Below are 13919 nucleotides of genomic sequence, written 5' to 3' on the forward strand. Positions count from 1 at the left end.
CCACCTCACCCCACCACATTCCATCACTAGTGATGGAATTTAGTGGAGGTGGTGGTAGTGTGATGGGTTTTTGATATATACATACATACATACATACATACATATATATATATATATAGAAATATAGAAATAGGTTTTTGTGTGAGTGAAATAATTATATTTAGGGAGTATATATATATATATATATAGAGAGAGAGAGAGAGAGAGAGAAAGAGAGAGTGAAATCACCATCACTATATACACATGTTCCGTGATCACCATCACGTTGAAATCTCCATCACGAGTGATGGGGTGGATGGCGGCGGTGTTCCACCTTCCATCACCCGAGTGATGGAGCCCCCATCACGGACCACCCCCACCCCCCTAAGTAGAAAGACAAATGACGAACAAAAAGACATAATGACGTAATCTTTGTTTTAATTTTTATCTTTAATATGAGTACCAATTGAAAAACACAATAACCAAATTTATAACACAATGTATAGAAAAACCCAATTAAAAAATACAATGAACAATCAAATAACGCAATATAAAAAAACGCGTTAACTTTTTTTTATATAACAATATGATATTCATACTAAAGATAAAAAAACGTTTGTTATTATAGTAAACAAAATTTCTAAAAGAAATGTTGTATTAAAAAGTTATAGACGTTTTAAGATTATGGAGGAATTAACATGTGCATTGCATGTGGAGAGAAAATTATCATAAGCAAGTTATTACCTTCATGTCTTTTTCATCAATTTTTATTCTTAGATTAATCTCCACCATCCAAATATAAGATCAGTATATTAGATTCATTCTCACCCTTCTCATTTTTGTTGTATTTTATACTTTAACCTTACCCTTATATCTATACACTTTTATAAAAATAAATATTTACATATTATGTTGTTATACATTGTTAGAATATATTTCACAACATACTTGATGGAATCCAAAAATTAACAACATTCTTTGTTAAATGTTGAAAGAATATAATTTTAAATGTATCATTCACATATTATATTATGTATATTGTTGAAGATTGTAAATTAAAAAAAAACTCTAATATGCTTTCAGTTTACGAAGTAATTTTTTAATCATTAAATTATAACTATATGCTTAAAAGTTGATCAATTTTTTAAAAATAAATCTATTTATCTATTGGTTTTATGTACATTGTCATATAAATTATAAATTATAAATATCTGATTTAAATCTATCTATTTATCTTTTCGGTTAATTTTGTAAACTATACATATATGTGTTAAATTGTAAGGATAGTATATACCAATTACTTTCAAATATAATAAATGTTATCCTAGTTAGTTTATTGGTTTTTTTTTTGAACTTAAATTTGATTATCACGGTTTAAAAGTTGGTAAATATATCGTTTGATACAAATTAACTTCATTTGGCTTAAATTTGTTACAGGTAAAAAGGAGTAATCTGAATATTTTTAAAAATTTGATAATGCAAATATATTTATCGTCAAACTTGTTACTGGTTCAAAGTTTTGACTTGAACGTGTAAACAAATAAAAGTTAGAATTTTAAATCTGAATATTTTTAAAAATTTGATAATGCAAATATATTTATCGTCAAACTTGTTACTGGTTCAAAGTTTTGACTTGAACGTGTAAACAAATAAAAGTTAGAATTTTAAATGTGATTGGGTTTCGTTTATTTTTAAAGACATTTTTGGAAAAAGTCAAAAGATTCGGGATTTTGCACATTGATTATTTTTCTCATAACTATTAAAATTTAAGAAAAAATGACAAATACTTCCGACATGCCACATCTTGGCCTATCAATGCTTCTAACATTTATCAAATTATAAACATTTATGTCAGCATTGACTTTTTTCTTGAATAACGATGAGAATGTTATTTGTAAAACATGTCGTACAAAATTATGCTTAAGTAAAACAAGACATTCATAAAATTAAACGGGTTAACCTGTTATTTTTTTATTGCCAAAGTTAAGAAACCCCTCAAACTTATCAAAACATCTTTAATGGTGTAGCTAAAATATATTATTATATGAGAAGTATTCTTCAAATTAGTTCATAACCAAATTTCTTTCAATTATACATATATAATACTAAGAAATAAATTTTCAACAGATTGAGTGTTTTTTAGTATGTTTTTTGCACATGCATTATTTTTTTTAGACAAAATGGCAAAAGACGTCCTTTATGTTTGCACGATTTTTCCATTGACGTCATTTGGCAAACTTAATAACAGAAAACATCATTTGTGTTCAAAAAACCTGCACGGTTCGTCCTTTTCACTAACGATAGTTAGTTTTTCTCGTTAAAACCAGTCATGTGCACCTCATGTGAGGGCAATTTAGTCTTTTTACCCCTCGGGGTTATTTGTGTAATTGACTTAAAATTTTGGTCTTTGAGTAAATAAACATTTTTCTCTTTTTAATCCTCATCTTTTCCCAAACTTTCATAAACACCACAACCACACACCAGTGCACCCACCACCACACCATCACTATCAGCCACCATCATCATCATTTCACACACTAGGCTCCGACCTGCTGTCGGCATTTTTCGGCGAAAAATGACAAAATCTATCCAGTATTCCATTCTATTCCCCCCTCTCTCTCTCATCCAAAACCACCATCACCAACCAACCTATCACCACCTTGACCACAACCACCGTCACCCACCTCTGCTACCAGCCGCTACCACCGCACCTCTACACAAGACCCACAACTACATCTCGGAAAACCGGCCGCCACCACCGCACCTCCAGAAATTAAGAATCAAGATTAGATATGAGAAATTAGACGATACACAAGATTAGATCTGAGAATTTAGACGCTAATAAATCGTTTCAGTCATTGATCCCCTTGTCGGAAAACTGGTCGTGGTGGTGATGATGATGTAGATGACGTGGCCGGAATAACAACGGGTTAGGAAGCGTGGTGGTTGATTTGGTGTGGTGGCGGCGACGATTAACTGGTCTCCGATGGATGTGAATGGTTGTGGTTTAAACACAAAAAAGAGAGAGAGAGGGAAGGAGGGAAGGATAGAGAGAAAGAGAGAGAGAGCCTTTTACATATGTGTGTGTATATATATATGTTTTATTTTTTAGTTATTAAATCTATTTATAAATTTACAAATATACCCTCATGTGCATTGCACATGACCAAATTTAACGAAAATACTTAACTGGGTTAGGATTAAAGGACAAAACGTGATAGAGTTTTCAAATATAAATGATGTTTTCTGTTATTAAGTTTGCCAAATGACGTCAATTGAAAAACCGTGCAAACATAAAGAATGTCTTTTGCCATTTTGTCTTTTTTTTATTAAGTTCATTATTTTTTTGGAAAAAAATAATTTATATATAATGATACAAGCATAGATTTTATACATTTTTTATCTATACTATATATAAAGCATGAGTGAGGGACCTCTTAAATTTTAAGAGGTACCAAACTCAATGCTTTATGTACAACTCACAATGCATCAAAAATATAAAAATTAAGGGTAATTAAGTCTTTTCATTCCTTTAAAATATACTAATAACTTTGGTCCCTCAACTTCACTATTTTTTTTGTAAATTTAGATTATAGTTACACATATGCCCCCTAATTCAAAACCAATTACCCCTCGACTTTTTAACGGCCATATCTTTTCACACGTTAATATTTTTTTTAAAATAACTACATCATAAAAACGAGTATTTTATTCTCTTTAATTTGAGTATGGTATTGCTATAGTTTTTTAGTTTTAAAAAGTTAACATGTTACGCGATTACTGTGTAGAACTAGTAACAGGTCGACTCGGGTGAGCTTGGATCATTTGTAAAAGTGCATTAGGGTCAGAACAAGTCGATACAAGAAAAATGGTTAATTTGGTTCGGGTTCGAGTAGATAGGGGCCAGGTCAGACCGATGTCGAGTCGAAACGGGTTTAGGGCCAAAACGGGTTGGTTTACAATAGTGATTTTTTGAAATTACTGTATATTTCGGGTTTGCTTCTTGATTTTCGTCACCGGTTATGCAGATGTCGTTGTTACATGTACCGGGGCCGATAAACGCGTGTTCAGCACCACGTAACACACATAACCAAATCTTGATAAGCGCTCAACATAGCGTCATGCACCGGTAATCGTTATGAATTACACGCGTGGTGTTGGTTAAGCATGTTTTAATGGCAGTAACGTGCATTACGGGCCAGTTACGCATGTTCAATCTTCGATTACACGCAACTGGCTTTGCACGAGTTACGTGTCAAATTTCAGGCTACGTGCACACTGTCATCATATAACGTATGTACTAACACATACTATGCGTTCAATGTTGAGTTGTGTGCACACTCCGCTGCATTGTGCGGGCACTCAACTAGTATATATATTATATATTTCTTTATTTAAACTTAATTAGTTAGATGATCATATGTGTTACACGGACTCTAAAGCTAGTATAATAATATTACATAAAACTATGAAAGTGTCTACGTGGTCAAGTTAAAACATAATTAACCAAAAATCATCAACCGCTTCAAGTTTCAAACTCCATGACCACATAACCAACAAATACACCATCAAAATTACCCAAAATTAATTTTAAGATTCCCTTCTCATTTTTGGTTCCTCGTAGAACGCCGTGTACCCGTCGCAATTTCCTTTGACTTTTCGAGTTGACCGCTGCGTTTTGCAGCTGGTTTCTTGACTGTGTTCGCGTTTTGTGCTGAGCCGTCAAGCGTCGTTTTGCGTTTCTTTGATGTAGCTTTCGTATCGGTTTCATCAGTTTCTTCCTTTTCATTAGATGTATAATCATCATCACCATATGATGTTTTGACTATGTAAATCTGCAAAATAAAAATAATTAATATGTTATCTATAATTACATGGTTTATGCTGTTTTAACTATTGTAATATGATATATTGATTATGTCTTTGTACAGACAGAACTCTTATATATTTTCATGTCTTCCATGATGTGTAATGTTTAATATAAATCCACATGTATATGTATAGTTTTGTTCAGTTCTAATTTACATTTCAGTATAAACCTATATTGAAAACTAAACTGTATCATAAAGTATTTGTTGATATTTTATTTTAGATAAATTTCGGTTTTCAAAAAAGGTGAACAAAACTAGATATCTAAATTTATATTAATATTAAGTATCACAAATTAATATCTTAAAAGACCATTTTGAAAAATAATGATAAAATTTTGAATTCGTTTGAAAAAATATATAGGAATTGACATTTTAACACTTAGTAAAAGTGTAGGCTTAACTCATAAAAAAACGAAAAATTATGATGGGTTATTAAAATAATAAAAGCCAATTACAAGAATTATATACTTGCAGTTATAAATAAGTTTTGAATGAACAGATTAAAAACACACTTTGGACAACTTTCAAAGCATTAAGAATACACTCATTTTAAAGATCAAATTATGAGCCAAGAATATGTTGTGTTGAATGATTCAAATTAAAGTAATAAAACATGTACCTTGAATTTTTTTGGGTCAACCAATTCAAAAACCAAAGCATCACCATCATCCAATTTATGTTCTAATGCAAATGCTCTCCATCCACCACTGAGTCCAGTTCTTGAGCTGATAAACACTGCTTCATATTCATTCCCATCTTCATCTTCTAGCACCATGTTCACCGTTGACTTTGGAAGGTGAGTCTTGCAGAATCTTTGGGGTAGCCCCTTTAAAGATTTGTAAAATTTAACCAAACAGGTAATACATAAGTTGATTAAATTTCATATAAGTTGTTATAGTAGAGTCAATGTAAACGAACCAAACGTTCAATGAGAAATTCATCTACATTTGGTTATTATGCATGAACACATGTCTAGTTTTGCTAACTTTTAGGCCCAACACATTGTCATTTACAGTTACTTGTAATAACTAGTTAAGCTACTATGTTAAGTTATGTTCTCTCGTTTTCGCCCATGAACCTTTCGTTTATACTATTAACAAACAAACATGTACACACTCTATTTCTTAATAAACCAACACGAACTACAAAACCCTATTCATATAATCGTTTGTGTTCATTCAGTTCGTTTACATTAGTAACTGAGATTATAGCTTCATAGATTCTAAAGGTGTCGATATGAACGCATCAGGTAACAGATCAAAACAAATTCAGCTTGAAACTGATCACTTTCTAGTTAGGTTGATCTGCAAACTCTTTTTTCTGTTTTTCAAAAAATAAAACTAAGCATATATAATCAGCGCAAAAAAGCAAATCTGATAACAGTATTAAACTATTTTGAATCCCATTTTCTGATTTGAGCTTTGCAACTTAAAATGTTTGTTACTTACCAACCAAAAACAACTATAAACATGAGACCGGAGCATTGACTTTACAAAAGACGGATATTCAGACTGCAAATTGCTTTGAAGTTTTTCTGCAGACTTCATTGCTTTAACCCTTGCTTCATATGAAGCCATTCTAACTTCTTCCAATGGCCTTGCAAGATAACTGAAAACATATATAATGAGTGACAATATTTTATTTTATAACAAATTTATTACAGTTGTTTAAAGTTTAAACCTTTCCCATGATGAATTTGATTTTGATCTCCTTATTGTTGGGAGACCTATATCAACCTGAACAAACAAAAAATTTAGAAGTTTAATGGAGTTGAATTCATGCAATGTTTTTCTGTTGCATCATGCTTCTAGGCCTGTAAACAGACCGAACATTTAGTGAACCATTCAATGGAAAGTTTGTTCATTTAAATGTTTAATAAACAAACAAATATAAACACATTTTTAGTGAAATGTTGGAACTTGGATGCAATGATAATGGTTTTCTAGAATGTAATTTGGATAATTTTGTGTGATTTTAATTGGTGTAATAGTTGTCAATAGCAAGAATAGTGCTCGCTATAGCGCGCTTCATAGCGTACAATTTTTTCCCACTATTCTATATTTAGCGCCTTAATAGTGTGATATAGCAATAATTAGTTTTTTTTTTTGAAATATCAAAAACCTGATTGTAAGCATTAAAATCGATTAAACAGCACCAAACTGAATGAGTTCCACCGTAAAAACTCAATAAAAAATGCTAATACCTTATCGCTAAACATCAAATAGCGCCTGGTATTTGATGGCTATCACTACGTAGCTTATAGGGTATTGACCACTATTCGCTATTGATGATATAATCGTCCAATGTAACTTATGTGGTTCTTATTAACTAAAGTAGTAAACAACAAACCAAACTCACATCGTCTTGATATGAAACAATGGGATTGCGTGCACGAGTTGAACGCCTGGATTCTATTACAGGACCATTTCTGATTTTTGGTTTAGCTTGAAGTTGCTGCTTGAAACAAAAAATAAAAAATAAAAAAGTCATCAAACACATATGCAATCGAAGTGTGGAAAATACTACCTTAGACTTGTTGTCAGATTTAGAGAGGTCTGAAAGGGTTTTAGAGATTTTCAAGATTCCCAGATCCTCGAATCGCTTTTGGTTCTCGACAAGTTGCTGCTTACGAGCCTCTTCATAACTGTTCAATGCAATCGCCTCAGCCATAAATTTTGTCAAAAGAGAGAGGAGAGGCCGTTCGACAGACAGATAAAAGATTTGAGTTTGAATTTTGAAATGGCGGTCGAATAGCTTTATAAGTTACACTTTCAGTCCCTTGACACTTTTCATCCTTGTACATTAGAACGACTTCAGTTTTTTTTTTACGGCAGCATGTTAACGCGAACTCGGCCTCTATTCATTACGTTTCTATTACCATAGAAAAATTAAACCGGAAGATAATTTCATCAAATTAGCATATAAAAAAGATTAAAATATTTAAAAAGACGTTTATTGGGTCGGTAAACCCGAGCGTTGTCGGTGAAACCATAGCGTTACGACGGTGAGTCGATGCAAAATTGATCAGTATCCGTTATGTTTGTTACATCGGTTAATCCCTGGCGTTGGTAAACGTGAGCGTTGTAAGTAAAGTTGGGCGTTGATAAAACCTTATTGTGGAAACTCGGGCGTCGACAAGAACTCGGGCATTGGTAAAACCCCTAACGACGTCGTGTCGACGCAAATTCCATCGATATCAGTTATGTTCGTTACAGTTTAAACACCACTGAAAAACTAAGAAATTCACATATTTTGCAAAAAAAAAAAAAATCTAAATTCATTAACCTGGGTGGACCAATAAGATCCTTCCGGCACCAAAGTTTATTTTTATCTTATGTAACAGTTTACGTAACTAAGACACGATTAAATGAATCGCGGGCACCTATTTAAAACAAGATTAAACATGTTAATTAAAAAGGTATGCTATGTATTTTTATTATTATTATTTTATAAAAAAATTAAATAATTGAAATTAGTAGGCTAGTCTCTATCATTTATATTAACATGTACATGAAACTTAAACTTGTGGTATAGACAAGAGATATAAAATAGTTAAATGAGTCGCATTCATGTTTGATACTTGTGTTAAGTGTGTCGTCTCTAACTTGTTTTAACATGATAAGACATGTTTTGGCAGCCCTATAGTTGTCGATGAGCGAGAATTGATGATCTAATTTGACTAATGAGAGTAGGAGTTGGAAGGTTAATGATAAATTGATTAGGCTCTTTCATATTAATCACTGACTAAAACAATAATTTTCTTATGTATATATATATATATATATAAATATATATATAATCAGGATCATGAGAGAACTTTATAGAAATTGAGAACTATAAGAACTATTTTGTACCACAAAAAATCAAAAATAAAAAAATCATATTAAAAAAACACAAAAATGAAAAAAGTAAAAAAACCAAAATTGTTATTTTAACATCCCGGTTTCATAAAAAAAACTCGGTTTAGCTAAATTATATACATATATGTATAATATATACATATATGTACATTTACATGTTTTTTTATACACATATGTATAATTTAAGATAAATGATATTGTACATATGTGTATATTATGTAACTAAAGATTAAATAAAATTATACATATGTGTATAATACGCCGTTTTTTTAATGAAACCAGAATGAAATATAAGAATTTTGTTTTTTTTTTATTTTTTTAAAATTTTTGTTATTTTTTGTTTTATGATTTTTTAAAATATTTTTTTTTAAATGTGTTTTTAGTGGTCCAAAATGGTTATCAAAGTTCTCAACTTGCAAAGGGTTCTCATAGGATCCATACCATATATATATATATATATATATATATATATATATATATATATATATATATATATAGGCTGACAAACATAGGCTGACATGTTAGAGTCTGAACAACAACTTAGCTACCCCCATACCTGAGCGAAGCAAGAGAAGCTCACACTGAGGGTCACACAGGCGAGAAAGATATCTCATTAGTTCCACTGCTATTGAAGCTCTAGTAATGGCCAAACTACTGATGAACTCAGCGTATCTGTATGAACGGGACTTAGTCTCCGGGTTGCAAGCGTATTTTACGTTGACTTCCAAATTTGTTTCGGTCCAGAGACCGACTTGGTTCTCGGGACCGAAATCGAGTTTCCATCACGCTTCTGAAACATATTTGGCTTGGTATGATGAGAGCTCAACATGTCAGCCTTGTTTCTTTTTCCAATCACCATCAGAGGGATTTGCCTCATAATACCTTGATTTATTAGAACTATACTTATAGAACGTATTTCGAGGCACATTCCTCTGTTGATATCCATAATTAGAACGTATTTCAAGGCACATTCCTCTGTTGATATCAATAATTAGAACGTATTTCAAGGCACATTCCTCTGATGATATCCATAATAAGGAACATATGGACGGTGTGAACAATTTCTAGCAATATGACCATGAATGCCACAATTAAAACATGTTTGGCGTTTAACATAAAATTCATTGTGGTCTGCTCCTGGTCTTGGTCTGTTGTGTGAGCTAGTTTGTCTCGCTTTGTACTTGAAACTTGACTTATCGCTTGATTTATCACAATTGTGAACACATGAGCATCATTCTTTAACAAACTTAGGTGACAAATGTTTATTAGAACTTTTACTTTTACCAAATTTATTCAAAAACACACCAGATTTAAAAGTCTAAGAAGAATCAACCACACAAATGTCTTTGCTTTTAAAAATAGCGCCCACACAAACATTTGAAGAAATAGAATCCAAAACAGGCAAATTAAAATGATCATTGGATTTAATGTCTTTATTGTTTAAAATAGGTAAATCATCATCCTCATCAGTCAAATCCTAAACAATTACTTCATCTGCACGTGCAGTAAACACATTAGTATCATTCACCCTTGAGGTTGATTCAGTAGCTTTTACTGAACCGAGAGCACCTTTGCCATTTTCAGTTGGTTTACCATATTGCATAAACTTTTCCATTTCTTTCTCTTCTTTGCTAAGAGGAAGTCCAGTGTAGTTGTCATTATATGAAGGAGGAACTACACTATCCAATACCCTCACCCTTGTTTTCTTTTCATTTTAGTTGTTTTTCAATCATGGACTCAACAACAACATTAGAGACATCGAATTTCTTAAAATTGAATTCAATATTTTCAAATTTATTAGTTAACTTAGCGATATCCAACTTAGAAGCTTCTAATTTGACGGTTAATTCAGCAATATTCTGTTTAGCATCTAAATGGTGACAGCATTTTATGTTAAAGTCGGATTGAAGTTTAGAGAAATCCTTTTGTTGTGCCTCTAGTTTTTCTTTTAAAGCCTTTTCAAATTTCTTAGTTTTCATGTTTTATTCCCTCCATTTCTCTAATCAAGTTACTATTGTGAGATTTATATAAATCTACCTTATTAACACAAGCTTGAGAACATAGTTCAGAACTTACCTCAGATGAACTGGAAGAAGTGAAGGCCATGAAGGCAAATTGAAGTTCCTTAGCTTGATCCACAACATCGTTTTCTTCTTCAGCAACATCAATCCGGACAAAGTTGGCAATCTGATTGCTAACGTTGAGAGCTGCCATCTGTTCATTCCAAGAAAATTTTTGAGCTACCAATCCCCACTCTCTTTCACTTGAACCAGCTGTATTTTCTCCTCTTGCATTGCTCACCGGAACCATTTCCCTTTCTTTGTTTCCTTCCTTAGGTGGATTAGTGCATTCACGAGCGAAGTGACCCCGCTCGTGACATAGGAGGAAACATCCTCAGCTGAATATAACCCTAAACCACCAAAATGGATAGGGAGGAGGCCAGTCTCCATTGAAAATCACCAAAAAACGGACACCCAACATATCTCAATATCCTCAATCGCCCGCTCGAAGCCCTTTGTCAAAAACAAAGACAGCTTATTTAACAAACATAGGCTAACATGTTCGGAGTCTGAACAACAACTTAGCTACCCCCATACCTGAGCGAAGCAAGAGAAGCTCACACTGAGGGTCACGCAGGCGAGAAAGATATCTCATTAGTTCCACTGCTATTGAAGCTCTAGTAATGGACAAACTACTGATGAACTCAGCGTATTTGTATGAACGGGACTTAGCCTCCGTTTTGCGAGCGGAAAGCGTATTTGACGTTGACTTCCAAATTTGTTTCGGTCCAGAGGCCGACTTGGTTCTCGGGACCGAAATAGAGTTTCCTTCACGCTTCTGAAACATATTAGGCTTGGTATGATGAGAGCTTAACCTGTCAGCCTTGTTCCTTTTTCCTATCACCATCAGAGGGATTTGCCTCATAATACCTTGATTTATTAGCACTATACTTGTAGAACGTATTTCGAGGCACATTCCTCTGTTGATATCCATAATTAGAACGTATTTCGAGGCACATTCCTCTGATGATATTCATAATAACATATGGACGGTGTAGACAATTTCTAGCAATATGACCATGAATGCCACAATTAAAACATGTTTGACGTTTAACATAAAATTCATTGTGGTCTGCTCCTGGTCTTGGTCTGTTGTGTGAGCTAGTTTGTCTCGCTTTGTACTTGAAACTTGACTTATCGCTTGATTTATCACAATTGTGAACACATGAGCTTCCTTCTTTAACAAACTTAGGTGACAAATGTTTATTAGAACTTTTTAGTTTTACCTAATTTATTCAAAAGCACACCAGATTTAAAAGTCTTAGAAGAATCAACCACACAATTGTCTTTGCTTTTAAAAACAGAGCCCACACAAACATTTGAAGAAATAGAATCCAAAACAGGCAAATTAAAATGATCATTGGATTTAATGTCTTTATTGTTTAAAATAGGTAAATAATCATCCTCATCAGTCAAATTCTAAACAATTACTTCATCTGCACGTGAAGTAAACACATTAGTATCATTCACCCTTGAGGTTGATTTAGTAGCTTTTACTGAACCGAGAGCACCTTTGCCATTTTTAGTTGGTTTACCATACTGCATAAACTTTTCCATATATTCCTCTTCTTTGCTAAGAGGAAGTCCAGTGTAGTTGTCATTATATGAAGGGGAACTACACTACCCAATACACTCACCCTTGTTTTCTTTTCATTTTAGTTGTTTTTCAATCATGGACTCAACAACAACATTAGAGACATCGAATTTCTTAAAATTGAATTCAATATTTTCAAATTTATTAGTTAACTTAGCGATCTCCAACTTAGAAGTTTCTAATTTGACGGTTAATTCAGCAATTTTCTGTTTAGCATCTAAGTGGTGACAACATTTTAAGCTAAAGTCGGATTGAAGTTTAGAGAAATCCTTTTGTTGTGCCTCTAGTTTTTCTTTTAAAGCCTTTTCAAATTTCTTAGTTTTCATGTTTTATTCCCTCCATTTCTCTAATCAAGTTACTATTGTGAGACTTATATAAATCTACCTTATTAACACAAGATTGAGAACATAGTTCAGAACTTACCTCGGATGAATTGGAAGAAGTGAAGGCCATGAAGGCAAATTGAAGTTCCTTAACTTTTTCCTCAGCATCGTTTTCTTCTTCAGCAACATCAATCCAGAAAAACTTGGCAATCTGATTTCTAACGTTGATAGCTGCCATCTGGTCATTCCAAGAAAATTGTTGAGCTACCAATCCCCACTCGCTTTCACTCGAACCAACTGTACTTTATCCTCTTGTATTGCTCACCGGAACCAGTGCCCTTTCTCTGTTTCATTCCTTAGGTGGAGTAGTGCATTCACGAGCGAAGTGACCCGGCTCGTGAAAGTTGTAGCACCTTAGAGTGTCTTTGTTAAATCCCACCTTCTTGTTAGTCGGCACCTTCCAGTTGTTTCTGCCTGTTCTCTTGGTGAATTTCTTTGCTCTAAACACTGCCATGGATATTTGCCAAGATATATCCATTTCCTCCACATCATAGGGATGGATTTGATCTAACTCGGCAGCTACAATTGGTTGAAACAAATCTCCAGCAAGAAAATCATTGTAGCAATTCATGAAACCTGCCATCCGGGCAATGTTTTCTTGAGTGTCCTTTGAGATAGTGGGAGACTGACTGGAAGATGTAGTAGTTGGCTGAGTCTTAGTAGCAGAAGCAGGTTGTTGAACAGGTGGTGGAAAGAGCATGTGAGTTGGTTGTGGTAGTGGCTGAGTGAATTGACCTTGAGCAGACTTAAACATTGACAAACTATTCTGAGACTGATGTGGCTGAGCATACTGACCCTGAGAAGATTTAAACATAGAGAAGTTGTCTTGTGAGATGAGAGCATTATTAGAAGCAATACAGTAGTCGGCTGCATTGTAGGAATTATCATGATTCACACTGCTTGTCATCCATGTCACATGATTTAATGATGGCCATTACTTCTGACAAGGTTAGTCTGGCTAGATCCTTAGTCTTCTTAATCACTGCATTGTTCATGTCCCAGATTTGTGGCAGGGAGTTGACTAACTTATTAATGGTCTCAACTGAGGTCTGGTTTATGTTAGCGGATCGCATTTCAGTGTCTAGTGGTATAAATCTTTGCAGCTGTGTTTCCAAGACTCTCCCAGAACATGATTAAACATGTTAAACTTTTGTCATAATAGATCTTGTCGG

At 33.4% G+C, this 13919-nt stretch overlaps 1 protein-coding gene across 1 annotated transcript; it reads right to left on the reverse strand.

The window, feature by feature from the left end:
- Positions 1 to 4532: 4532 nt before the first annotated feature.
- On the reverse strand, positions 4533 to 7538 carry LOC143623866 (putative B3 domain-containing protein At5g58280). Its single transcript, XM_077094673.1, has 6 exons — positions 7377 to 7538; positions 7209 to 7304; positions 6531 to 6586; positions 6299 to 6458; positions 5470 to 5676; positions 4533 to 4814 (listed from the first exon to the last, which is right to left on the reverse strand). Exons 1-6 carry the CDS (start codon positions 7518 to 7520, stop codon positions 4584 to 4586), a joined length of 894 nt encoding a protein of 297 aa, XP_076950788.1. The 5' UTR covers positions 7521 to 7538; the 3' UTR covers positions 4533 to 4583.
- Between the last annotated feature and the right edge of the window lie 6381 nt (positions 7539 to 13919).

This window comes from Bidens hawaiensis, unplaced genomic scaffold, assembly GCF_021521415.1.
Source record: "Bidens hawaiensis isolate Kalapana, Puna unplaced genomic scaffold, B.hawaiensis_p1.1 tig00003570_1, whole genome shotgun sequence".
Taxonomy (NCBI): domain Eukaryota; kingdom Viridiplantae; phylum Streptophyta; class Magnoliopsida; order Asterales; family Asteraceae; genus Bidens; species Bidens hawaiensis.